This window comes from Neovison vison, chromosome 8 (assembly GCF_020171115.1).
Source record: "Neovison vison isolate M4711 chromosome 8, ASM_NN_V1, whole genome shotgun sequence".
Lineage (NCBI taxonomy): Eukaryota > Metazoa > Chordata > Mammalia > Carnivora > Mustelidae > Neogale > Neogale vison.
In genome coordinates, this window is record NC_058098.1 from 58,902,369 (window position 1) to 58,927,557 (window position 25,189).

The 25,189-nt window shown below is 45.6% G+C and overlaps 1 protein-coding gene across 4 annotated transcripts in view; it reads right to left on the minus strand.

Moving 5' to 3' along the window:
* CREG2 (cellular repressor of E1A stimulated genes 2) overlaps positions 1-25,189 on the minus strand; it is a 38,595-nt gene that overhangs the window by 11,369 nt on the left and 2,037 nt on the right. For all 4 annotated transcript variants that reach the window (XR_006386183.1, XR_006386182.1, XM_044263684.1 and 1 more), the window contains exon 2: positions 24,434-24,603. Coding sequence is in view for 2 of the 4 variants with exons in the window: in XM_044263684.1 (XP_044119619.1) it covers positions 24,434-24,603 (170 nt within the window). In the remaining 2 variants the exon portion in view is untranslated. The remainder of the gene's footprint in view (positions 1-24,433; positions 24,604-25,189) is intronic.

Below are 25,189 nucleotides of genomic sequence, written 5' to 3' on the forward strand. Positions count from 1 at the left end.
GACGCAGGCCACAGGGAAGGTGTGTTTGGGTGTTACACTCCGGTCTGCACCCTCGGGGCAGCAAACACCCAGAGTACCCTCGTGCAGGGGCCACGAACCAGCCCGGTACTCTAAGACCGCGGTCGGGAGCCGCTGTCCAGAGTCATGATGCTGCTTTGCACACCTCTAGGGGGTGCCACTCGCTTAAATACACTTTGAGTGGTACTCCTAAATAAGGCAGTGGTGACCAAGGTGAAGGTTTTCAGACATCACTATCAGAAGGAGGAGGTTCCTCGCTCCGCACAAGGGACGCTGGAAACAATGAGAACGTTAGTGTGACTGCACGTGTGACTGCTTGAGGAAGTGTTCCCGCGGTGGCAGAATTCTTCTAACACTTGCTTTCATTGAAGGAATCACCTGGCAGTGAGGGTGCATTTTGTTTTCTGGATATGACTCTTTCTCTGGTGAAACAGAATGCTAAAAGAATATGACATGATATGGTATGACATTTAATATAATTCTCCTAATTAAAAATTCTCATTAGGGTCACCAGATAAAATATCATATGACACATAGTTATGTGAGAAAATTATTTGTTGTTTATCTAAAATTTAATTTTTCACATCTTTACTTATATGTACATATATGTATATATTTACATAAACATCACCCTTTCAACTGTGGAGGGTTGTTAGGATACTCAGGGCTGTGCAACCATCACTGTAACTGAATTTTAGAACATTTTCATCACCCCCCAAAACCCTAGCACCCACTAGCAGTTATTCCTCACTCCTGACCCTGCACCGCATCCCAAGAAACCGCTGTTCTTCTCTCCATCTCTAGAGATGTGCCTGTTTCGCCAGGACAGATAGAATCTGTCTTTTTGACTATCTTCTCTCACTTAGCATCGTGACTTCAAGAGTCATCCGTGCTGTAGCTTGAATTAGTATTTCATTTTTTTTATTGCAGAATATTATTGCCGTGTATGGCTAGACCCCGTTGTGTTTATCCATTCATCAGCTGACAGCCATCTGGGTTGTGGCCTGCTTTCGGGTCCTTACAAATAAGGCGGCCACGCGCACGTGCACACGTGCTTTTGTGTGGACATGTTGTTCAGCAGTGGAACTGTGAGAAAGGGAATCACCAAGGTTACGTTTAACTCTGTGCGGAACGGCAGAACTGTTTTCCAAGCAGCTTTTGCGCTGTCTTGCCTTCCCACCAGCAGTGTGCCAGGCTGGTTCCTCCGCATCTCCGCCAACACCCCTCTTGGTCTGTATTTTTCCTTCCAGCCAGCTGAGTGAATACGAAGCCGTACCTCACTGTGGTTTTTGTTTGCATTTCCCTGTTGGCTGATGATACTGGCCATCTTTTCATGTGCTTATTGGCCATGTGTATATCTTGGCAGAAATGTCTGTTCAAATCCTATGCCTGTTTTAATTTGGACTTGATGTGAAAGTTTTTTAAAGCTTTCATCAAATCCTAATTACATATTTTGCTTTTGTTTCCATTTATAATTTTTTAAAAAAACTCCCAGCAACCTAGGGCAAAGGATATTTATCAAAATCCTACATATATGTTATGTGTCATGAAAAAAGATAAGCATGTCCATATTGTTAGATATTGTGGTTTTTGTCATAAGACAAGAAATAGAAATAGGTATAAAGGTTGGGAAATAATAAAGTTATAGTTATTCACAAAGGATATGACTGTATACAAAGGAAAATGCAAGAAAATTCACACTCAGAACATTAGTATTGAAGAGAAAGATCAGCAAGATTTTTGAAGTCAAGGACAATAATTATAAAACAACTTCATTGCTACTTATAAGCAAAAAACTATTTTTAAATATTAGAAAGTATATAAGAAAGGGGATCCTGGGTGGCTCAGTTGGTTGAGTGCCTGCCTTCGGCCCAGGTCATGACCCCAGGGTGCTAGGTTTGAGCCCTGTATCGGGCTCTCTTCTCGTGGGGAGGCTGCTTCTCCCTCTCCCTCTGCTGCTCCCCTGCTTGTGCTCTCTCTGACAAATAAATAAATAAAATCCTTTTTTAAAAAAAAGTATATGAGATGGCAACAAAACCTCTAAAATACCTAGAGATAAATTTAACAAAAATTTTTTAATACCTTGGTGAAAAAATTATGAATTTATTGAAATGCATAAATGGTCTAAATAAAGAGAGAGCTATCCCATATGCATGAATGGGAAAGCCCAATTAAATAGGGATGTCAATTTTCCCAGAATTAATCTTTATAGATGAGGTAATTTCAATTCAAATTATTTTTTTCCTTAAAATATTTTATTTATTTATTTGTCAAAGAGAGAGACAGAGAGAGAGAGAGCGCAAGCACACAAGCAGGCAGAGGGAGAAGCAGGCTTCCCGCTGAGCAGGACCCTGGGATCATGACCCGAGCTGAAGGCAGACGCTTAACAGACTGAGGCACGTAGGCGTCCTTCTACTGAAATTCTGATTTTTTAAAAAGATTTTATTTATTTATTTGACAGAGAGAGAGATCACAAGTAGGCAGAAAGTCAGGCAGAGAGAGAGAGAGAGAAGCAGGGTCCCCGCTGAGCAGATAGCCTGATGTGGGGCTCGATCTCAGGACTCTGAGATCATGACCTGAGCCGAAGGCAGCGGCCTAATCCACTGAGCCACCCAGGCGCCCTGAAATTCTGATTTTTAAAAAAGATTTTATTTTTAAATAATCTCTACTCCGAATGTGCAGCTTGAACTCACAACCCTGTGATCCAGAGTAATGTGCTCCTCCTGACTGAGCTGGTCGGGTGCTACCAGTCCTACTATTTGTTAAATAGAACTAGACAAGCTGAATCTAATCTTTACCTGGAATAACAAAGGTCTGAGAATAATCAAAACCATGATAAAGACAAGCAATATGGTGAGGGGTTTCCTCTACCAGGTAGCAAGCCCCACTGTAGAGCCATATTAATTAAGGAAGTGGGTACCAGTGCAAGGACAGACCCAGGGAACAGACCAGAAGACCCAGAAATAGATCCACACTTTTATGTTACTTGACATATGACAAAGACTGAATTAGAAATTAGCAGGCGAGGTTCTATTTATTCAATAAATAGTGCTGGAAAAAAATGGTGATCTGTATGAAAATATCTAAAAATAGATCCCTATATCACACCTTGTATGAGTAAATTCTGCACTTGAATTAATGATTTAAATGTATAAAGCAAAGCCCTAATACTTTTTAAAGAGATATTTCATTTATTTATTTGAGATAGAACGAGAGCAAATGAGCAAGACAGCACAGGCAGGGGGAGCAGCAGAGGAAGAGGGAGAAGCAGGCTCTCCACTGAGTAGGGAGCCTGACGCGGAGTTCGATCCCAGGACCCTGGGATCATGATCTGAACTAAAGGCAAATGCTTAACCGACTGAAGCCACCCAGGCGCCCCAGCCCTAAGACTTTAAGGACAAAATCTTTATGACTTCAGGGTTGGAAAGAATTTCTTAAGCAAGACACAAAGTGCACAAACCACAAAGGTAGATGAATATGACTTATTAAAATGTAAATTCTTCCTTAATAAAAGACTTCATAAGTCAGCGAGGGGTTAAGTCTGTTCACTTCCATGAGCATTTCTTATTCTATCAGCGAGTGTGGTAGGCACAATTCTGAACGGCTATGGTCATCTCTACCCCTAGGGTGCCACCCTGTACATTCCCTTCTCCTAGAGTGTGGGCAGGAGATGGCCCTCGCTTCTAGCCAAAAGAATATGGCAAAGGTGAAGGGATGGTAAGCCTATGCTTTATAAGTTGTCACGCCAGTGAGAGAGACTTAGAGACTGTGGGAGAGACAGAGACTGTCTTACCCATGGGAGAGACTCTCCTGCTGGCCTTGAAGAGGTCAGCTGCTTGGAGTCACAGTCAGCTTCCCTGGCTATGGAGGGGACTGTGGTGGCTTCTGGGAGCTGTGGCCTCAGTCCTACAAACACAAGAAACTGAACTGTTCCATAAGGAACAACTCACAGGGAACCAGAGCTCCATAATGGGATGCAGCCCCGCTGACATCTTGCTTGTACCCTGAGCAGAGGACCCAGTTAAGCCATGTCCAGAATGGTGACCCCCCAGAAACTGAGCTAACAGCTCCCTGCTATTCCAAGTCCCTGCGCCAGGGTTAATTTGTTGCATAGCACAGGGAATTAATACAGTGCGTTTGTTCAAAATGTAAAATATTTTTAAAAGATTTTTATTTATTTGATAGCAAGAGAGAGAACACAAGCAGGGGGAGTGGGAGAGGGAGAAGCAGGCTTCCCGCTGAGCAAGGCGCCCAATGCGGGGTTCGATCCCAGGACCCTGGGATCATGACCTGAGCCAAAGGCAGATGCTTAACAACCGAGCCACCCAGGCACCACCAAACTGTGATTTTTAACCAATAATCCCCCCCCACCCCAGTTACACTGTTACTGATTTCCGACTCTACATTTTGGTCAGAAAGTTATCCATGTGGTATCTATTGTTTGATACTTGTTAAAATCAGCCTTAAAGCCTCATGGTCAGTTGCTGTGTGCCTGAACAGAATGGACATTCTCAAACTGTTTAGTGCAATGTTCTACAAATTACCATTACAGCAAGCATCTTGAGTGTCTTCAAATCTCTTATATCTTTGCAGGTTTTGTTGTTGTTTGCTTGCTCTGTCGGTTATTAAAAGATGCACTAAATATTTTAGAGGCCAAATTACTGCATCTCTGTCCTTTCCTCTCTCTCTCTCTCTCTCTCTCTCTCTCTCACACACACACACACACTCTCTCTCTCTCTCCCTCCCAAAGTAGTTATGCCATAATTTTTATTTTTACTCATATAAATACTGTGTTTACAATGAACACAGTGTTTACATAAGCCACTATGAATAAACGTTTTATACAACCTTTTGTTTTCATTTGGAATTAGTAATAACTTCCCCTTTTTCTTTTTTGTTTAATTTTCTACAAGCCTCCCATTTACTAATTCCCCAACTTTTCTTTTTAGCACAACCAACACCAGATATATTTAATTGTATTCAAAAGAACTGAAACGTAAGTTCATACAAAACCTTGTACATTGATATCGCTAGAGCTTTATCTATAACAGGCCCAAAGTAGAAATAAACCAAATGGCATCAAAATAGACAGAATATGGGCTAGCCATTCAACAGGCTATTTTATCATCTTTAAAAGATTTTTTGACTCCTGAGGTCTCTGGCCAGGGACTCTGAGATGCAAAGATTGGGCTTCAGCACTGACTCACCCCTTCTCACTGCCCTGGCCTGCCCCTTGAGCTATGAGAACCAGCTGAGCTGCCTTAACTCAGACCTTAGGCATCCCTGGCCCCAGAACCCTAATAAACCTGCGTTGTCTCCTGCAAAAAAAAAAAAAAAAAAAAAAAAAAAAAAAAAAAAAGATTTTTTGTTCTGTTTTTATTTTAAAGCCCATTCTTCTGCAATATATTGTCTTCTGTCCTGAATAATTGTTTCCTTCTCTTCGTATTGTTTTAATTTCCCCTAGTTCTTTCTATCTGTTCATTTTGCATGGTAGAGATTTTCCTTAAATAGAGATTTTTCTCAAATGTTTTCCTTGGCTGTTTATTCATTTTTAAAATGTGCCATCCCCAAGCCACTTAGAAATTCTGGCTGCATGGGTATGGCTTTCTGACTAGTGGACTTCACTCTAAGGTGGTCAGCTTTGATGGTTTTGTTGAGGGACCCTGAACTATTCGGTATCTGTTTTTGTTTTATTTTTTTCTCTTGGGCTGTTCAGTATCCCTGGGGAAATCCTTAAAGGATTCTCAGATGAAGCCTTGTTGAAGATGAGTTCCATCCACAATTCACAGGAAAAAGCAAGAGCCAGTAGAAACAGAAACATTAGAAATAGATACCCAAGATACACTTCATTGATTATGAGGATATTTAAAATGAATAAGATCTCCCAATCTTTAACCGAAAGATTAAAGCGTAGCTCTTTGGAGGTCTGGTTTTATAAATGGACCTTATTTCCAACTCTTCATCTGACCCAGTCCAAGCTATTGTTTCTTCTTTCCTTTTGTATTAAAACCTTAGCCTGAAAAAATAAACAACAACAACAAAAACACAAACCAACCAATCAAAAAATGCCTTCCCCTCCAGGTGCCTGGGTGGCTCCGTAGGTTAAGCCTCTGCCTTTAGCTTGGTCCTGGGAGTGAGTCCTGCACTGGGCCCTTTGCTCAATGGGGAATCTGCTTCTCCCTGTCCCACTGCTCATGCTCTTTATCTCTCTCACTCTGTCTCTCAAATAAAAACGAATGAACGAACAAACAAACAAAAAACCAAACCACCTAAGCCTCTATTTTTCTCAGACTGGTAAACCCCACTAGAGTTCTGGTCCTGGTTTTTGGTTTCATCTTCATTTTTGACCCCTAGGGATTTCTTTTTGTTTCTTATGAGAATGCATTTAAAAGAACGTTTTTCTTCCTACAATTTTTAGATTGATAAAGTCCATAGTTGTATTTTAAAACTTTAAACCAAAAATTTTTCTTTTTTAAGATAAAAACATAATTAGTTTCCATGTAGAAGATTTAGAGACAATAAAAATATGTTAGAAATTAAACATAAGTGTGTTTTAAAATAAACTTGGAATCCTAGCCTACATACAATTTTATCTTATTTTTTCCTCCTAAAAATTAAATTGTGAACATTTTATTTGGAGAAGCACATGCTGTGAGATCTATTTACTCACGGAATTCTCAACCATTTTTCTACCGTTCCTGTCCACTGAGCATACAGAAGGGGCTGGAAGACTACAGCTCTGATGCTGAGTGATGTCACGCTGTACTGTGAGGCTGTCTGGAGGAGCCAGGTCACAGGAAGTGCCCAGTGTCCGCTCCCAGTGACCTTGTGAGCTGAAGCCCCACGAACGGAGCCTCAGTTTCTTCTCTGGAAAATGAGGACATTAATTTCTTGCCTGTCTTCTTCACAGAGTTCAAAGATCTGTAAAAGCACGATGAGCATCATAAGGAAGTAATGAATGTTGTTCTCACACAAACCTGAGACTATGGTAAGCTAATGTGAGCAGGTTAAAGATAGAGTAGCTCTTCTTTGAGGCAGACTAAATGATTTCCCTTCCCCTGCCTCGAAAGATTTTTCTGGCTCTGCATCTCATTATCGAGTGAGAAAACTTTATGATGGATTGTTCTCCAACACATCAAAGGAGAGAAGGAAGCAGGTGACAGGTTGCATTTCCCTTTTGCTTGCGGCCAGGTATAGCCAGGAGAAAGGAAGATAAAGTACTCTTCCCTTGTCTGTCCTACACAGTCTGTGTGGCTGAGTATCCTAATAAATGGTAAATGCAGAATGACGTGAAAGGCATATAGTGAGGTGGCTAAGAGCATGGGCTCCTGCCACGCCTGACTAGCTCAGCTGGAGAAGTATGCGACTCCTGATCTTAGGGTTGTGGGTTCGAGCCCCACGTGGGGCATAGAGATTATTTAAATAAAATCTTAAGAAAAAAAAAAAAGGGTGGGCTCCTAATCAGCCTCCGAAACTGGAATCCTGTCTGTGACTCAAACTCTTTATGCCTCAGTTTCCTCACCTGTAAGAAACAGACATGAAGAGCTCCTGCCTCATAGTGGTGTTGTGAGATGTCAGTGTGGGGAGACAGGGAGACTTCTCGTTCAGTGACGAGGAGGGTTAACAGTGGGGATAACTACTACTCAGCCTTCAATCAGTTGGTGAACCTGAAAGAAGATACTTGACATCTGCCTACAGGAAGTACCCATTCTATTCTACTTGTCTCTGCCGTAAGCTGTAAAGAGCTGCCACAGCTCAGGGAGGTCTAGGGTGAAGCGGCAGACTGTGTAAATCTGTCAGATTCGGGAGTTTTCTTGCCTACGTTCTCCATGTTGGCTGGTCAATGTTAAAGGTGAGACTTTTCTATTCCCTCCACTTTAATCTTCTTTTTTTTTCTTCTGGAGAGAAAGAGAGAGACAGAGAGAGCACAAGTACGGGGAGAGGCAGAGGGAGAGGGAAAAGAAAGCACCCGCTGAGCAGGGAGCCTGACTCGGGCCTCGATCCCAGGACCTGAAGATCATGACCTGAGCCAAAGGCAGATGCTTAACCATCTAAGCCATCCAGGCGCCCCAAGCTTTAATCTTTTATTTCTCACTTGGTTTAGACCAAGCAAACGATGGCCTGTGCCCTATTTCTGTTTGGTGTGACAGAGAAGAATGGATTTTACATTGTTCTAGATGGAGAAAATCCAAAAGAAGAGTAATTTTTAAAAAAAAATTTTTTTAAAGATTTTATTTATTTATTTGACAGACAGAGATCACAAGTAGGCAGAGAGAGAGAGGAGGAAGCAGGCTCCCTGCTGAGCAGAGAGCCCGATGTGGGACTCGATCCCAGGACCCTGAGATCATGACCTGAGCCGAAGGCAGAGGCTTTAACCCACTGAGCCACCCAGGTGCCCAAGAAGAGTAATTTTATGACCAATGAAATTGATAATGAAATTTGGATTTCAGTCTACTTGAAAAAAATAATTGTATTGGCACACAGTCACATTTGTTTGCCTGGGGCTGCTTTCACGCTACAATGGCAGAGTTGAGGAGTCATGACAGAAGCTGTACGGCCCACCACACCTCCAAAATATGCCTTCCTCCCCCTACAGAAACCATTTTCTGACCCTGGGTTGGACTGTGGGCTGTTTGGGGCACCTGGGTGGCTCAGTGCCTTTGGCTCTCCTCATGATCTCAGGGTCCTGGGATCGAGCCCCGCATCAGGCTCTCTGCTCAGCAGGGAGCCTGTTTCCCCCTCTCTCTGCCTGCCTCTCTGCCTACTCGTGATCTCTTTCTCTGTCAGATAAATAAATAAAATCTTTAAATCATTGGTTCTCCTGGAACCCCTGGAATCCCTCTGTGAGGATTAAAGGCATGAATTCACGTAAGGTAATGAGAGGAGTGTCTGGCCTGTCATAAGCCCTCAGAGAGTGATGTTGCTGCTGCTGCTGCTGCTGCTGCTGCTCAACTCCCTTGGGGGCTGAAAGGGTGGAGTGGCTGGAGAGTTCCAGAATTGTACAGCCTAGGCTGGTGGTGGTATCGATCATGGAGTAGCAAGAAGACTGCCATGGACCGAACTGTGTGGCCCTCAAAGTCCGGTGGTGAAGCACAAACTCCCAGTGGGACTGCATCTGAAAGCAGGGTCTTCAGAGAGGTAATTCAGGTTCATGGATGACTTAAGGTTCATGAGTCATGAGGGTGGTGTCCTCATTCGAAGATAAGCAGATCTTATATGAAGAGAGCAGGGAGGGGCATGTAGAGGGAAGCCCACGTGAGGACCAAGCAAGCAGGAGGCCATCTTCAAACCCAGGGGAGATGTCTCAGGGGAAACCAACCCTGCTGACACCCTTATCTTGGACTTCCAGCCTCCCAACCTGTGAAAAAATAAATTTCTATTGTTTCGGCCTCCCAGTCCGTGGTATTTTGTGACAGCAGCCTGAACGAGTCCAAAGATAGCAGGGACTGAACGGTGACTCTGAAATGGTGACTAACACAATGAAGTCCCTCGGCATCATGGTCAAACTTGTCCCCACTAGAAGAACCTTGACGGTTTCTAGCTGGGCTGCGCATTTCAGTTCAAATCTACCCACCTAGTTACCAATCTGTCTGTTTCGCTTTATAACTTGATGACAGCTTGAGAAAATGCTAGCATTTCTTTTTTCCTCTTTGAAATCCGGTATCATTATTTGACATTCATATATCTTCATGGGGATGTTTTGTCTGCTTGAGGCCCTGGACCACACAGGGTCAATTTGACCTGGTGGGGTCCAGAGACTGGGTCACTGAAATCAGTCTTACAGACACTGTATCATAAAACGAAAGCCCTGAAGCATGATTCACTAAAACTCATGCTCACCCATTAAACTGCATACAAATCTTGAGAAAGGTACATCTGTTAAGCAAAGCGTATATTTTGCTGACATTTAAGGAACTTGTTTTCACCTGCCTGGAAGCTTTTCTTTATTACACAGCCTGCTGAATTATAACAAGAGAGAGAGTGGACATGCCCAGCTTTAGGTCAGTTGCTTCATGTGAGAACACTGTGTACTGTTCAAAAGTATTATCGTCTGCTGTGTTCAGGACACCGCAAAAATGTAGTTGCTGAATTATGAATTTTTCTTGTGGGTTAAGATGAAAGAATGATGGGAAGAAATCCACAGAATAACTACAAAAAACGAGTCTACATAGAACTTTGAAAAAATACCTGAGACAGGAGAAAATAAGCAAGAACAGTAAACAGGAACTAAACTTACATCTACTGGAGGAGACTGTCAGCAGTTGTACCTAATTCTTTGTTCACTATTACGGCTAATTTCTTCACAAAGTTGCTCTTTGATAAAAGCAATGAATTAGTATTCATAAGTAAGTCATCACCAAATTTAAACAGGGGCCATCACATTAAAATAGGGAGCGTTTTGCTTCTCCACTGGTGGTGATTACCCAGAATAGAAAGGAGATTATATAATGATGTATGATATATTGGCTAACTGAATGTAATTAAAAAGAAAAAAAAGGAGATTATGTATTTAAATAGGTACACAGAAAACTTTCCCTTTACCCAGCTAGACTCAGTATAAGTTCCTTCCCACCTGTGGTAGGCAGGATAATGCCCCCCACCAAAGATGTCTGCAACCTAACATGTGACTGTTCAACTTACATGGCAAAGGGAAATTGAGGCAGCTAATCAGCTGGCATAGGATAGAGAGACGGTCCTGGATTATGCAGAGGGGCCCAATGCAGTCACAGGGGGAGTCAGAGAGATGTAGCCATGAGAAAGACAACCGGCCATGGTTGGCTTTGAAGGTGGAAGGGGTCACAAGTCAAGAAATGCAGTCAGTTTCCAGAAGCTGGAAAAGGTAAGAAAATGGCTTTTCCCCTAGAGACTCCAAGAAGGCACGCAATTTTGCCTACATCCCGAGTTTAGCCTACTTTAAGACCTGTTCGGGACTTCTGCGCTGCATAAGTGTAATGTAATAGATTAGTGTTGTTTGAAGCTCTGAGGTTGTGGTGCTATTTCCGCAGCAAGAGGAAACTCATTTAGCATCTGAAAAAGGAGGGGTGGCAGCCCCAGCCTTGGTCACATGAGCACAACACACTGAGGTTACTGGGGGACCTTTTCGTTTCTGAGAGCCTCCTTTGGTGAACAGGGGCTAGAGACCGCACTCTCCTTCCTCTGGACACTGTACTTTGCATACTGTTTAGGCATTCACCTCTCCCTGACACAGTGTCAGGGAACCCTATCCCATCTACTCCCCCAGATCCCGAGGGCTGGGATCGCCTACACCAGCCCGCTCTATCCCCGGGCCTGAGCGATGGATTCAGGGATTGGCACAAGAAGTCTGGTCAGGAAAGCTCAAGGAGCTACTTGCTGGGGATTCCAGGATGGCAACCCCCTTAATCTTCTTGGAGTCTACCTGGAAGAGGGGCGCACCTTCACTGGACAGAAAGAGGGAGTGGCCTCGAAGTTGTTGGCACCACATCTGGATCACAAGTGGGGCCGCCCTTAAGGTGTAGCAGAGAAGGCAGAGAGGAGAAATGAGATCTCATTTTGGCTGACGTGGCAGAGGCCCTAAGAAAAACCTATCTCTGGAATTTCAGATATGTCAACTAATGAATTTATTTCCCTAAGCTCCTCTGAGCTCTTTTTTTTTTTTTTTTTTTTTCCTATTTCTTGGCATCTGAGAGGTTCCTCACTGACAGAAGGGCTTGCAGTTTCTGGAACTCTCCCTGTTCTGAGAACGGATCGTGGGGTTGAAGCATGACCACCTGAAGCTGTGGGGTATTAATAGTGATCCACAAACTGTTCTTGATACAGGCAGTAAAATCTTGATGGAACTGTGTAAAGTAAGGATCATTCCCACATGCATCTGTTTCTACTAATACTGTATTGTGCAAAGCAAAGATGGCCCGTTTAAAAAATATTCACAAATTTGTGCATTTCTCAGAGATAAGACTCCCTCCACACACTATCCATTTGAAGGCAATTCTCCATGGGTCTCTCATGTTTCCGACCTCTTGTGAGCAGAGGACTCGCTTCCTTTGTTCAGGACCATCTTTTCCAGAAGATGTTTATAGAGCAGACTGCCTTGGAACATATAGTGTTTCCCTCTGGGACAAAGGGCAGGCTTATTTACCCACCCATGGTCTTCCTCAGGGATGGTGGTCGGGGCAGGCAGGCTTGCTGTCTGTTACATAAGACTCTGTTTCTCTAGGCTGAGGGTTCCTCTCTTGTTGTGCAACCCATTGTGTGTACAGATGCCCTTTGGCCCTCACCACCTCCCATGGGAACTGGGGCCCACGGGAATCCCAGCCATAACACACCGCTGCTCTGGTCACTGTAATTGTGGCAAGCAACACAGTCCCTTGTCTCTGACCCATGAATTTTGTGTCTTCTGCCAGGATCTGCAAACCACGACAGGCTCACTTGGTGGTTAGTAGGAGTACGGCCAACTTGCTTGCAAATAGGGTCAGGTCTTAAGACCTGTCACAGTCCTCAGCACCACATAAAACTGTTAAGTTTCTTTGCTTTTGCTTGGAATTCAATCAAATCAGAGAGGTAAAAATAATATATCATGCTGATCCCAGGCTCTGATTTGAATATGCATATATACCTTTGAGTAACAAAATTGGGGAAGGAGTTATTTTAAAGCGTGATCTGCCCATTAAACAAAAATATTTTGTTATAGGGATTATAGAGTGAAATAAGGAAAAATGAATTTCTTGGTTCGATATCTGGAATCCAGCGGTGGCCTCTTCTTTCTGGATTAGTCCAGGACCCTCCTGGTCCATCCCCAGACTGGGGATGTGTGTAGCCCTGGCAGGAAAGGAACTGCCTCTTCTCCTGAAGCTCCCCCACGTCTGTCCGTTTACTTCTTGTTACTGGTTATCACTTTGCACAGCGCCCCAGTCTGATACCCCATCTGCTATTTCCTGACCTTCGACTCTCGCTTACCTGCATTCCTTGGCTCCTGATAGAGCAAGAAAATAAACTCACTGCTAAAGAAACAATAACCGACTGAGGCTGGCCAGGAATTCTTGCGTCTGTGTGACGAGGATAGAGGATGCCACGGGTGGACGGGGGTGGGGGGGGTGAAGGGGAGCCAGCACATCTCAGGAAGGGCTGCTCTTCTGTTTACAAGAGCACATGAATGAGTCTAAGTGATCAGGACAAGGCAAGGCCCCCTCCCCAGTGCACCCAGGCTGTTGCATGGGAGGAAAGGCAGGTAAGTGCATACAACCCTGTAAAAGGTGTCCTCCCTGGTGTCATTGCATTTTGGATCCCGGTACCAGCAGGAGACACAGAAGAGTTTGTTTTTGTTTGCAGAGGTTGCTGAAACTCAGAGAAGAAAAAGAAAGGCCCAGGCAAGAGACATGGTGTTTGGAAGGGAGCGTGCCGGGAGGCTGGAGGCTGGAAGTAAGGAGCAGAGGCGTTCTCCGTGCCCGCAATGAGGGGCAGCCAGTAACCGGAGCGGGGACACTGTGGGGTCTTCTGAGAGGGGGGCAGGGGTACCCTGGAAGCTCCTCATCTGCAGTGCTGGGCTCTGACTGGATGCTGCCCTGAAACCACCCAAACCACCAGGATTCCACCCAAGCCCCCTATGCCATTCTGCCCACACCGCCGGAAGCCCATCCTGGGCAAGCGGGGCTTGCTGCTCAGCTCCTGTGATCGGGCTTCTTGGACCCACCATGGCTCCTGTGTCAGAGGGAGCGCAGCCACTCCCTGAGGAGGTGCCACAAATCCCACAGGAGCCCTCAGAGCGTGCTTTGCTTTGGTCCTTATTCTGTGTTAAAATGGTCTAGCTGTTGGGGCTCGCGCCTAAGAGGTAACCTGTCTGGCATCGCTCGTTCAGGTGTCCCGCCCCAAATCCTACTACCCATCTTGCCCGGAGTCGTGCAGCAAACAATGGATCCAGCGAGAGAAGCTGCGTGGCCTCCACCGCTTCACTCACTTAAGAGGGGAGAAGGAAAGAAGGCAGCCCCAGAGGAGCCGAACCCAGAGGCTATGCGTGCTCAGTGGGGAGCAGAGCTGTCCCTCTGCAGAGACCGTGTGTGGGGAGGGGATGAGCAACCCTGCACCCTCCACGTCTGCCCTCCAGCTCTCAGCCCTCAGCTCCCAATCCATCAGACGGAAGGTGGCAGCCTAGGGCCAGGCCCTCATGGGCTGTAGGTACCGCTAAGCACCCTGGAGCCTGGTCCGACCTTATAAGGAAAGCTGTGCCGCTTTGAGAATCACATCTGCCTGCAGCTGCAGCTGCGTCAACCTCAGCGCTGCCAGCTCGCAGGCACCTCCAGGGTAACGGGCGGGAAGGCAGTGGAGAGCGAACTAGGATCAGCAAGTGGAGAGTCTGCTGACACCCTGCTGTCCAGAGCAGGGGGTCCTGGGACTGGGCGATGTGGGGGGCTGGGACTTGGGCTCTCCTCGAGAGGCAGGCAGAAACGAAGCACATCCTGGGAATGAACTAACTGGTAGTTACTGGGACTAGAAAATGTGAACACATCTTTAACCCGGGAAGGAAGAGGCAAAAAAAGGAAGGGACTTTCAAGAGGTTCCTGCCTTTGTTGTTTTTGTTTTGTAGATTTATTTATTTACTTTAGAGAAAGAGAGGGAGGGACAGTGCGTGAGTGGGGCAGGGAAGGGGCAGGGAGAGAGAGAGAGAGAGGGGATCTCAAGCAGACTCCGCCCAGAGCCCAACCTGGGGCTCGATCTCAGGACTCTGAGACCATGACCTTAGAACTGAGCAGAAATCAAGAGTCCAACGCTTAAAGGACTGAGCCACTTAGGCTCCTCAGTTTCTTAGTTTTGAAGGACAGGTCAGGTTGGGTTGGATGAGACGGAAATGGTGGATGGACAGATTCGAAGGAGAGGCTGAGCTAGGGGAAATCACAGCTCCTGTGTGGATTTCTACTCTTCTCCCCTACTGTGGAGTGGTGTGGTTTTAACAGTTAGGGGCCCTTTACACACGTGGTCATTGCCTGGGGAGTGCTTGGTAAGTATTGTTTGAAAGAAAATTTGCCTAGGGGTGCCTGGGTGGCTCAGTGGGTTAAAGCCTCTGCTTTCAGCTCAGGATTGAGCCCCACATTGGGCTCTCTGCTCAGCAGGGAGCCTGCTTCCTCCTCTCTCTCTGCCTCTCTGCCTACTTGTGATCTCTGTCTGTCAAGTAAATAAATAAAATCTTTAAAAAAATAAATAAAAGAAAGAAAATTTGCCTAGTTTCATCACAATATTTACCATGTTCCTTTGCATACAATACACTTAATTCAATTAATGTTTAATTGAATTGTATCTTCCCACCACATCTCTACATTATTAGAATAACAGCTTTCCCTCACAAATTCCTTTGTAATCCAATTAGTTAAAGTCTTTTTTCTTAGACATTTCTTACCGTTCTACATAGATAATTTAGGGTACACTTCTGTATTGTCTCAGGAGAGTTACTTCAAGTATGTCCTCTGATGGGGGAGACCCACCTCACAAAAGTGAAAGGACGCTAAGCAAGACTACATAGAATGAATGAATGAATGATTTTTAAAAAGATTTTATTTATTTATAAATATTTATTTATTTGACAGAGAGAGACAGAGAGAGAGAGATAGGGAGAGAGAGAGAGCACAAGCAGGGGGAGCGACAGGCAGAGGGAGAAGCAGGCTCCCTGATGAGCAAGGAGCCCAATATGGGGCTCTATCCCAGGACCCAGCGATCACAATTGGAGCCAAAGGCAGATGTTGAAACAACTGAGCCAATTAGGTGCCCTAGAATTTAAATGTCTATATTGAATCCCGAGTTTTTCTCCTTCTTCCAATGACAAAAGAAGAGAAAATTAGACAAAAATGCATTAAGAAAATATTTGCAAATTATACATCCAACAAGGATCATACATATCCAGAATATAGAAAGAACTCTGGCAACTGAATAATAAGAAGAGAAATGGCCCAATTAAAAGCAGGCAAAGGTATTAAATAATTCTCCAAAGAAGATACACAGATAGCTAATATGAACATGAGAAGAGGGCACCTGGGTGGCTCAGTTGGTTAAGCAACTGCCTTCTGCTCAGGTCATGATCCTGGGATTGGGTCCCACATCAGGCTTCCTGCTCCACAGGGAGCCTGCTTCTCCTTCTGATCTTCTCCCCTCTCATCCTCTCTCTCACTGTCTCTCTCTCAAATAAATAAATAAAATTAAAAAAAAATAATAACATGAGAAGACACTTAACATTAGTAGTCATTAGGGAAGTGCCTATCAAAACCACAATGAGATACCACTTCATACCCACGAGGATGGCCATCATAAACAAGCAGACAATAACCAGTGTTGGGTGAGGATGTGGAGAAACTGGAAACCTCATACATTGCTGATGGGAAGGTAAAATGGCACAACCAGTGAAGAAAACATTCGGTTCTTCAAAAAGTTAAACATATACTTACCCTATGAGCCAGCAGTTCAGGTCCACTCTTAGGAGGATACCAAAGAGAATTGGGAAAAAAAATGTACAAAAACTTCCAAATATTCATAGTAGTATAATACATAACAGCCAAAACATGGAAGCAAATGTTCATCAACTGATGAATAGATCAATAAAAACAGATAATTAGAATGCAGCATATTCAGACAATAAAATGGTATTTGGCCATAAGAAGGAGCGAAATACTGAGACATGCTAAAACATAATGAACCCTGAAAGCTGATAAGGGCAAAACTCTCTAAAGATCTACAAGGGAGGGGCGCCTGGGTGGCTCAGTGGGTTAAAGCCTCTGCCTTCGGCTCAGGTCATGATCCCAGGGGCCTGGAATTGAGCCCCACACTGGGCTCTCTGCTTGGCCGGGAGCCTGCTTCCCTTCCTCTCTCTCTGCCTGCCTCTCTGCCTCTCTGTCAAATAAATAAATAAAATCTTAAAAAAAGAAAAAAAAGATCTACAAGGGAAACCATTCTAGATTTCTTTCTCAGTCAGCATGACTGTTCATAAACTTCATTCCAACCCAAAGCCTGATTTATGGCCCTCCACGCATACATTGTACACCTGCTTTGTGAAGGAGTAGCCCAAAGGAAACCATCTTGTCCTTGAGATAGTGATCAATGTTCCTGCTCTCTCAATTCCTTGATGATAAAACTCTTGATTCCTGTCTATATGCTAATCCATAATCTTTTGAGCTTCTAACAGGATGTAAAAAGTATATAACCTTGTAAAAACGATTCATTCTCTGGAGTACTTTCTTCCCTATGAAGAGCATGTTTCCCTGGCAGCTATCCTAACTTGGGCTCGATTAAATGCTCTTTCTTGCTGTTAGAGATTCTAAAAGATTTGTTCATTTTGCATTGACAAAGCATCGTGCTAAGTGAGAGAAATCAGTCATAAAAAGCATATATTATATAATTCCACTTACAGGGAATGTCCAGAATAGACACATTCAGTAGATACACAAAATAGATTAGCACTTTCCAGAGGCTAAGAAAACACTTACATCTATCTTAACGACCCTAAAAGCTTTCTGGAAAGTGTATGTTTACGGGAGTTACATCCTTATCATGAATCCAAATAGTTGCAGCTTAAGGTAGAATCACGTCTAACAGGTGACTGATGGGGAAAGGTAGGCAGAGATGTGGGAAAGAGGCGGTGTAAAGACCCAGGAACCAGAATCATCGGTAGACCTATGAAACGAGTGCCCTGGAACCACGAGGACAGAACTTCATGAAGCTGAAAGGAAATTACGGAGAAAGAGGTGGCCGTGGGTTCCTGGGAGCACTGACCCGGGAAATGAGTAGAAGACAGGAGAGAATCCCCGAACGTCCGCTCGGGAAGCCTTCTCCCCACACAGCTGCCTTCTCTCCCAGACAGCTCTTCTGAAAGCAACTCAGGTTAATGCGAGCTGCAGGACTGCAGGGATGTGCAGGCAAGAGAGAAGAGGCAAAGTGAACCTGGACAGAGAGCCATCTGTTTAGAAGATTTATATGTTGCCTTCGAGGGGAATGAACAAAATTCAGTGAAGAGAAATTGAATTCAGCTTCTTCATCTGATGAGGGCTGGGCCCAGCTCTTTGAAACGCATGTCACGTCTCAGGTAGACAAAGTGCGGACAGAGATGCATCTTGGCCGCTAGCAGGCGAGCTGTTGCAAGCACATGCTTACTCTGTGTGCTCACTTGCCCGAACTCTTCTAGAAAAGGACGAAAAAGAGAGCCTTCCACACACAGCTCTTGGGGCACAAATCCCAGAGCCTGCATTTGGCATTAGACTGGGCTAAGGTTTTTAGCTACTGTTCAACATAATCTTTTCTTCCTACAAGAATGGTTAAAGTGATGTAGGCTAAGGGACATTCCTATTTCCGGAATTTCTTGCTATTTTATGCAAAGAAACGATTAAACTTGGTGCACTATTTCAGTTGCACGTGCCCAAGAAGCATTTAGCCTGTGCTCATGGCATAAAGGCAGAGCAGCCCTCCCACCAACACCCTCCCACGTTTCACAAAAGGAGCTTCTCGTCCTGTCAAAGTTTCTGTCACATGCCGGGGCTGCTCAGAGGAGAGGGCGGGAACCTGTGTCCCAGCACATTGTCCCAAACTCTCTAGGGTGAGCAGTACTTTTTTGATGTATGATTCTTTTTTTTTTTTTTTAAAGATTTTATTTATTTATTTGACAGAGACAGATCACAAGTAGGCAGAGAGGCAGGCAGAGAGAGAGAGGAGGAAGCAGGCTCCCTGCTGAGCAGAGAGCCCGATGTGGGACTCGATCCCAGGACCCTGAGATCATGACCTGAGCCGAAGGCAGCGGCTTAACCCACTGAGCCACCCAGGTGCCCTTGATGTATGATTCTTTAAGGCTGAATTGCCTCTGCAACATGCACCCCTCCAAGCAAATCATTCTGAGGGACCATCGTTTCTCAAGGGATCCCACTGTGTTTTACACACCCACCCAGCTGAAATCCATTCACAATCTGACACCTGCCTCTCAGAAACTAGATTCCTTTACAATCCAAAATCTTAGCATCTCCTCTAACGCCCAACCACACTGAGCCCTGGTCAATTAAAGAGCTTTGACAAGCTTCTTGTTTGGGCAGGGACGCCCTCAGATGGGGGGAAATGAATGAGCCATGGCAATATTTCATGAAAAGCCTTTTGGGGGAAAAGTAAACAGGTGTTCTCAGATCCTTTTTTTTTTTTAAAGATTTTATTTATTTATTTGAGAGAGAGAGAGAGCACAAGCAGATAGAGGGGCAGAGGAAGAGGGAGAAGCAGTATCCCCAATGAGTAGGGAGACCAATGTGGGGTTTGATCTCAAGACCCTGGTATCATAACCTGAGCTGAAGGCAGACGCTTAACCGACTGAGCCACCCAGGTGCCCCTCAGATCTTTCTTTCTTGATAACTGAGTAGAAACCTAGCCTGTGTCTCAATTATAAGATTTTTTTCATTGCAGGGATAATGCTGCTGATAAGCCCCTTTAGGTTCTATTTATTTCCAGATCTTCAAAATGAAAGTTCATCTAATGCCAACGAGCAGAATGTCACTCAACAGAAGAGCCCTCCCTGGCCCAGATGACTTGCTTCGCCTTGGTTCTCTGAGAAGATGCAAAGCCTAGGCTCCATGGTGTTCAGGCCTGCATACTCCATAAGGAAAGATGTCTCCGCAGAAGAGAAATGTCTCCAGTGGGCTTCTTTGTCAATCAATATTTATTGGATGTTCATACCATTGGGTCTCTGGTCTGAGCATAATTTCACTTAGGCATAGGAGCCTCTCTACATGCTGGTGTCTTCGAGGGGAGAGGAAAGTGAGAGAGCGGGGGTTGCTCATTGCTGGTGAAATCTTGTAAAGTGGAATCTTATTCTCAATCTGTCATGTTAACCTGAGCTGAGAAACCTGAGCCTTTTCCCTTAGGAACCTCCAATTCTATCCTTTTTCGGTACGGAAAGGTGCTTTCTGCTAATTATCCAGTCAGATTCTTTTTCCAAATGATCTCTTCCAGAAAGAAGGGCAGGGTAATAGCACCCAATTCAATATGCCTTGGGTGGGAATCAAGACAACTGTGTGCAGTTAACTAAGTCTAGTATCTTTACTGTGACATTTTAGGGTATGTTCAGGGACCAGAGGCTCAGGGTGGTAAAAAGTTTGGGGGGAGCCTCATAGCTAGATGGAATGGATTATCCCAGGCTGAATTTTACAGATTCACTGAAAAACTCTTTAAGGTCCCCATAAACTTGTAAGATATGGAGAAATACTTGTTCCTTGTTTATCCTCAAGATGTTGGCCTCGCCCAGCTTCAGTTAAGGAAAGGGCATTTGCTGTGTATTCTCTTCATCATTAAACTTCCTGAGAGTTTTGGATACTCAATGCCTTTCAACCATAGCAGTTAAAAAAAAAATACATATATATATATATATATATATATATACACACACACACACACATATATATACACACACACATACATATATATATTTATTTATTTATTTGACAGTGAGAGAGAGAGAATAAGCAGGGGGAGCAGCAGGCAGAGTGAGAGAGAGAAGCAGGTTCTCCACTGAGCAGGGAGCCTGATGGGCCTTGATTCCAGGACCCCGGGATCATGACATGAGCTGAAGTCAGATGCTTAACCACTGAGCCACCTAGGCATTCCCCCTCCCCCACCATAGCAGTTTAGATCCAACTTCATCGTTAATCTGCAGGCCAGCTGATAGACCCAAGTATCATTTTTGGGAGGAATGACCTGCGTCAGCATATATGTGGTATTACTGAATGAAAAACACTTCTTATATACAGTGGAATATTCCTCAGCCAAGATAAAAAGGGAACTCTGCCACTGGGGACAACATGGATGGCCCCTGAGGACATTATGTTGAGCAAGAAAAGTCTAACAGAGAAAGACAAATACGGTATGATCTCATGTACATGTCGAATCCAGAATAAGCCAAACTCACCAAAACAGAGAGTAGGATGGCAATTACCAGGTGCTGAGGACTGGGGGAAATTGGGGAGATGTTGGTCAAAGGATATAGACATGCAGTTGGAAGATGGATAAGTTTTGGACAGCTAACACACAGCACAGCGATCAAAGGCAATGATAATACATTATATGCTTCAAAGTTGCTAGGAGACCAGATCTTAAATGTTCTCACTCCAAAAAATAAATGGCAGTTATGGGATGTGACAGAGGTGTTAGTGAACGCCATGGTGTAATCACACCGCAATATACAAATGTATCAAATCAACCCGTTGTGCACCTTAAACGTACGATATTACATGGCAATTCCAGCTCAATAAAAAAACGCATTTCTTAGCTACACACTAAACACCTGTATCAGCTTTGATGACAACAAGCTTTTAGGTTAAACCTCGCAAATTAATAAAACTAGGATATCAACCAACTATTAAGCCAATTAGCGAAGACACAGGCTCTCTTCTCTATTTTGAGGGGGAGGCAGGCTCCCGGCCGGGCAAGAATTTTGTTATTTTTCCCAACGAAAGCATTTAAGCAGGGAATTCCAGGATCTGATGTGGATTCTGAGGAATTCATCTTGAGGATGAATTCAAGGTGACAGAGCGGACTGGGCGGGGCGGGGGGTGGGGAACCAGTGGAGGTGACTGAAATATACGCCCTCAGAATGGTAATAGTTGGATATGTGTGTGCCAGGACATGCACGTTTAGACATACTCGTGCACGCACACACACTCACACCCACAGCTATCTGTCTGTGTGTGGAGCTCTACAAGCAGAGGGCCGATCAGCCTGCCCTCGCGGTACAATCAGATACACTGGGGCAGGAATTGTGCTCAGCCCTCATTCTGAGGTTGTGGTCCCTGGAAAGGGGGCTCACCAGCCCGTCCCAGTGCAGACTCCGCGGGCACCAGGGCCGACCCTGATGCATGCAGAGGCAGGCTGTATTGAAATGCCCCGTGGGCCATTCAGGAAATGGCTAGGAAGGCACTTCTTTTCCTTCTCTAGAGCATCGGTGGCCACGCTGCTTCCTTCCTGTCCGGCCTCGGTTTGTGGTTCCGTGGCTGCGTGCTCCTCAGCCCATGCGTGGCCCTCGGGGCCCAAAGAGCCCTGCGAGGCATCCCACAGAAGACGGGCCCTGGCTTTGTCTGCCCACTTAGGGTGAAATGGGAAAGCCTCCGGCCCTCCCCAGGGGCAGAGAGCGTCAGAGGACCGTGAGCACACAGCCTGCACCGAAATTAAAGGTACAAAGGCCGTGGCACCTTTTCAATTTCCATGGACACCAGCTTTAAAGACCAAAGACAATGCTCATTTTTCTGAGTATGAGCTGCCTTCCGAAGGTGGCTTTGATTTATCAACATCATCTGAGAAATGGGAGTTGTTTTTTTGTTTTTTAATCCTGCTGCTCTGTGGGAAATGCTTTGATGTGCTTGACAAAGAGCCCGGGTCACAGCGGCCATCCCTCTGGGCTCTGGGATCAAGTAGGAGGGTGAGCCGGATACAGCCTGGCCGGGCCATAACCTTGAACTTCTTTCGTGTTGGGGTAGTTCTTAGTCATGGCCATTTCCACCTGATGCCACGCTATGCTCCTGTGGTCCGAGAAGCTCCCACTTGGTTTAATTATTCAGGGCTCCGGTGTCAGTCTGTCTTTCTTGTGAAGTCTCTGTGCTCAACATCCCCACCATTCTGGAGCCCAAGCCCAAAATGTAACACTGAACTTGGACGATGAAGCTCGCACAGAGGAAACACACCTGGGTGCAGGCGGTTCATTGGAAGTAGTGGCCCTGGGGGTGAGAGCACGCCCCATGGCCTGGTCACCTGAGCTGCGGGGCTTCCTATGGCTAAACTTGATTTCTATGTGCATTTCTTTAAGCTCGATTTTAATGCTTCAGAAGCTCAAGCAGGGCAAGCAGGGAGCAGTTCTGAGGAGTTTCGAATGAGTATCTAGATACAGGGGCACCAAAGGTGGCAGCTCATTCCTCCTCTTCCAGTCCAGAAGTGCAATGGTGCTGAGACACCAAGGCCCTCAGGCCTGGCAGGGGGCTGCCTTGGGTCCTGAGCTGAGCTGCCTCGGCCAGCTACCCTGGCTGGTCCCTGGGGTTTGCCCTTTCTGCAGCTGGTCAGCACGCACACCATGCACACAGGCATGCCCAGTTCTTAGGGACCTGGATCCCCCCCAGCGAGGACCTCTCGAAGCCAGATTTCTCGGGGCTGCTAGCTTTCAGCTCCTGCTGACGTCCGCCTGGGACTTTCCAGTCCACAATCCCTCCTACACCCTGAGCGCTGCTGCAGCTGCACGGCTCTGTGTTCTGCTGTCTGTCTCCATGAGCAGGTGTGGCATGGACACGCTCCGGCCTCGAGACGACTTTGAGGATGCCTGACTTAGGAACTGCTCAGACGTTTGGAAGGGTATCCTGGGAATATCCTTCTGGGGCCAGCAAGCGTGGCTGCCCAAGAACAGAGAGACTCTTCCATGAAAGAGGAAACATCCCTTTTTCTGGCTTCTTGCCGGGCCCTACAGAGGGAACTGGGTCCGCTGAACTGTCTCTAGCCCGATGTAGTCTCTCCTCCTCGTCAGTGCCCAAGGGTACGCGACGGGGTCTTTTATCTGGGTGACATTTGCTTTACTATCACCCCCCGAAAGAATGAATCAGTTTGTTTGCTTAATATGTTTTTTATGCTTTGCGTAAAGAATACCGGAATTTTGGAATTGGGATGAATCCTAGCCTAGTTCCTAAAGCGTCACTACCTTTTACAGTGAAGTGACAGAGTCCTGGGGATTGGGGCACTTGCCTGGGGCCACCTGCTACATTCGCTGCTCCTCAGGGGGTGCTGCCAGGCAGCCCCCCACTCGAGCTTGGGGCAGAAATCTCCCAGACGGGATGCGATTTCAGGCTCTACACAAGTGCAGGATTAAAGTTCCATCTGCACTTAAGAGTCTTTTCCTTTAGACATTTTGAAAAAGAGGGTTAAAGAACTTGGGGTCCTTGTGCACACATCTCCGGTTGGGTGGGGAACGGCGGGTTTGAAATTAATTTGAAAAAACGATCAACAGAGAATGAACTAGGGAGCCCCTTAGAGGGCGGTAAGTGGATTCCACGCTCCGGGTGCCTCACAGACCAACTACTGGATCCCTCCTTCACCAGCCTCCCCTTCCTACCTCTTGTCCATCATAACAAGAGTTGCCATTTGCCCACCAGGTATTGTACAAGACCCTCACCCCTCCCAGTAACCCCATGAGGCAGGAATTATTATTCCCATTTCACAGAGGAGGAAGCGGATGCCCCCAAATTTGAAGCCACTTGCTCCCAACCGCACAGCTTGGTGAGTGGCAGAACTCAATCTGATCCCGAAGAGTGGAAAGCCACTCTTGCCACTTCAGGTTGGTGAGAACACATCACTTGGCATCACACGGTCCTGCTAAAGTCATGCGACGCAGAGCGGTCCCACCCCACAGCCTCCCTGCTTTATGCAGCGGACCTGGGAAGGCAATGCCAACCCCTTTGTCTACCTGCAGAACTCTCCTTCTGATTCTGGCAGCAGGAGGGAAGCCATGGGGTTCTTCATCAGATCGGCCACTGCAGGGTCCTTGGGTGTCACATAGAAGAAAGGAGTCCCAGTGCTGTTGTTCAAGGGGCCGTCGCTGATGGGCAGGCAGTTCCCAAACGGCAGTCCTGGGATCTAACAAACAGCGCAAAGGGCTTTTTCAATGCAAGGTTTTGGATTGATCTGAGCTGGGAGCTTCACGTGCGTCTCTGGCCAGGAAATATAACAACGAGGATGGCATCACTGTGGTTTTGACAGGTAGTAAATGAAGGCACAGTGGTTCCCAACTGACCCAGTTCACGCGGGGAGGGCTCCAGAATTTCTACAGAGGAGCTGAACAGGGGCATTCTGTGTGGAAGAACAGCTAGGAGATTGTCCTTGAAGCTGCAGCATCTACATAGGAAAATGCTCACTTTACACAATTTAAAATTATTTGTGGGAGGGGAGATGAAATTCATGGAAGGGTGCTAGAATTTTTCCCACAAGCTGCCCCTGAAAGCCCCACTCTCCCAAGGTTTTGAAAACTTCAGGGATAGAACTTAGGTCTTAACTTCAATATCTTATGCGATCTCTGGTCTCTGGGGGGAACTATTTCTTTTAGAGCAACACCATTTTCTTATGTATTAGTTACATTTTTTATTGTAATCAATATTGCATTATATGATTCAGCAACTCACCCTAGAAGTCACAGAAACACGCTACACTCACTTTTGTTCATGAT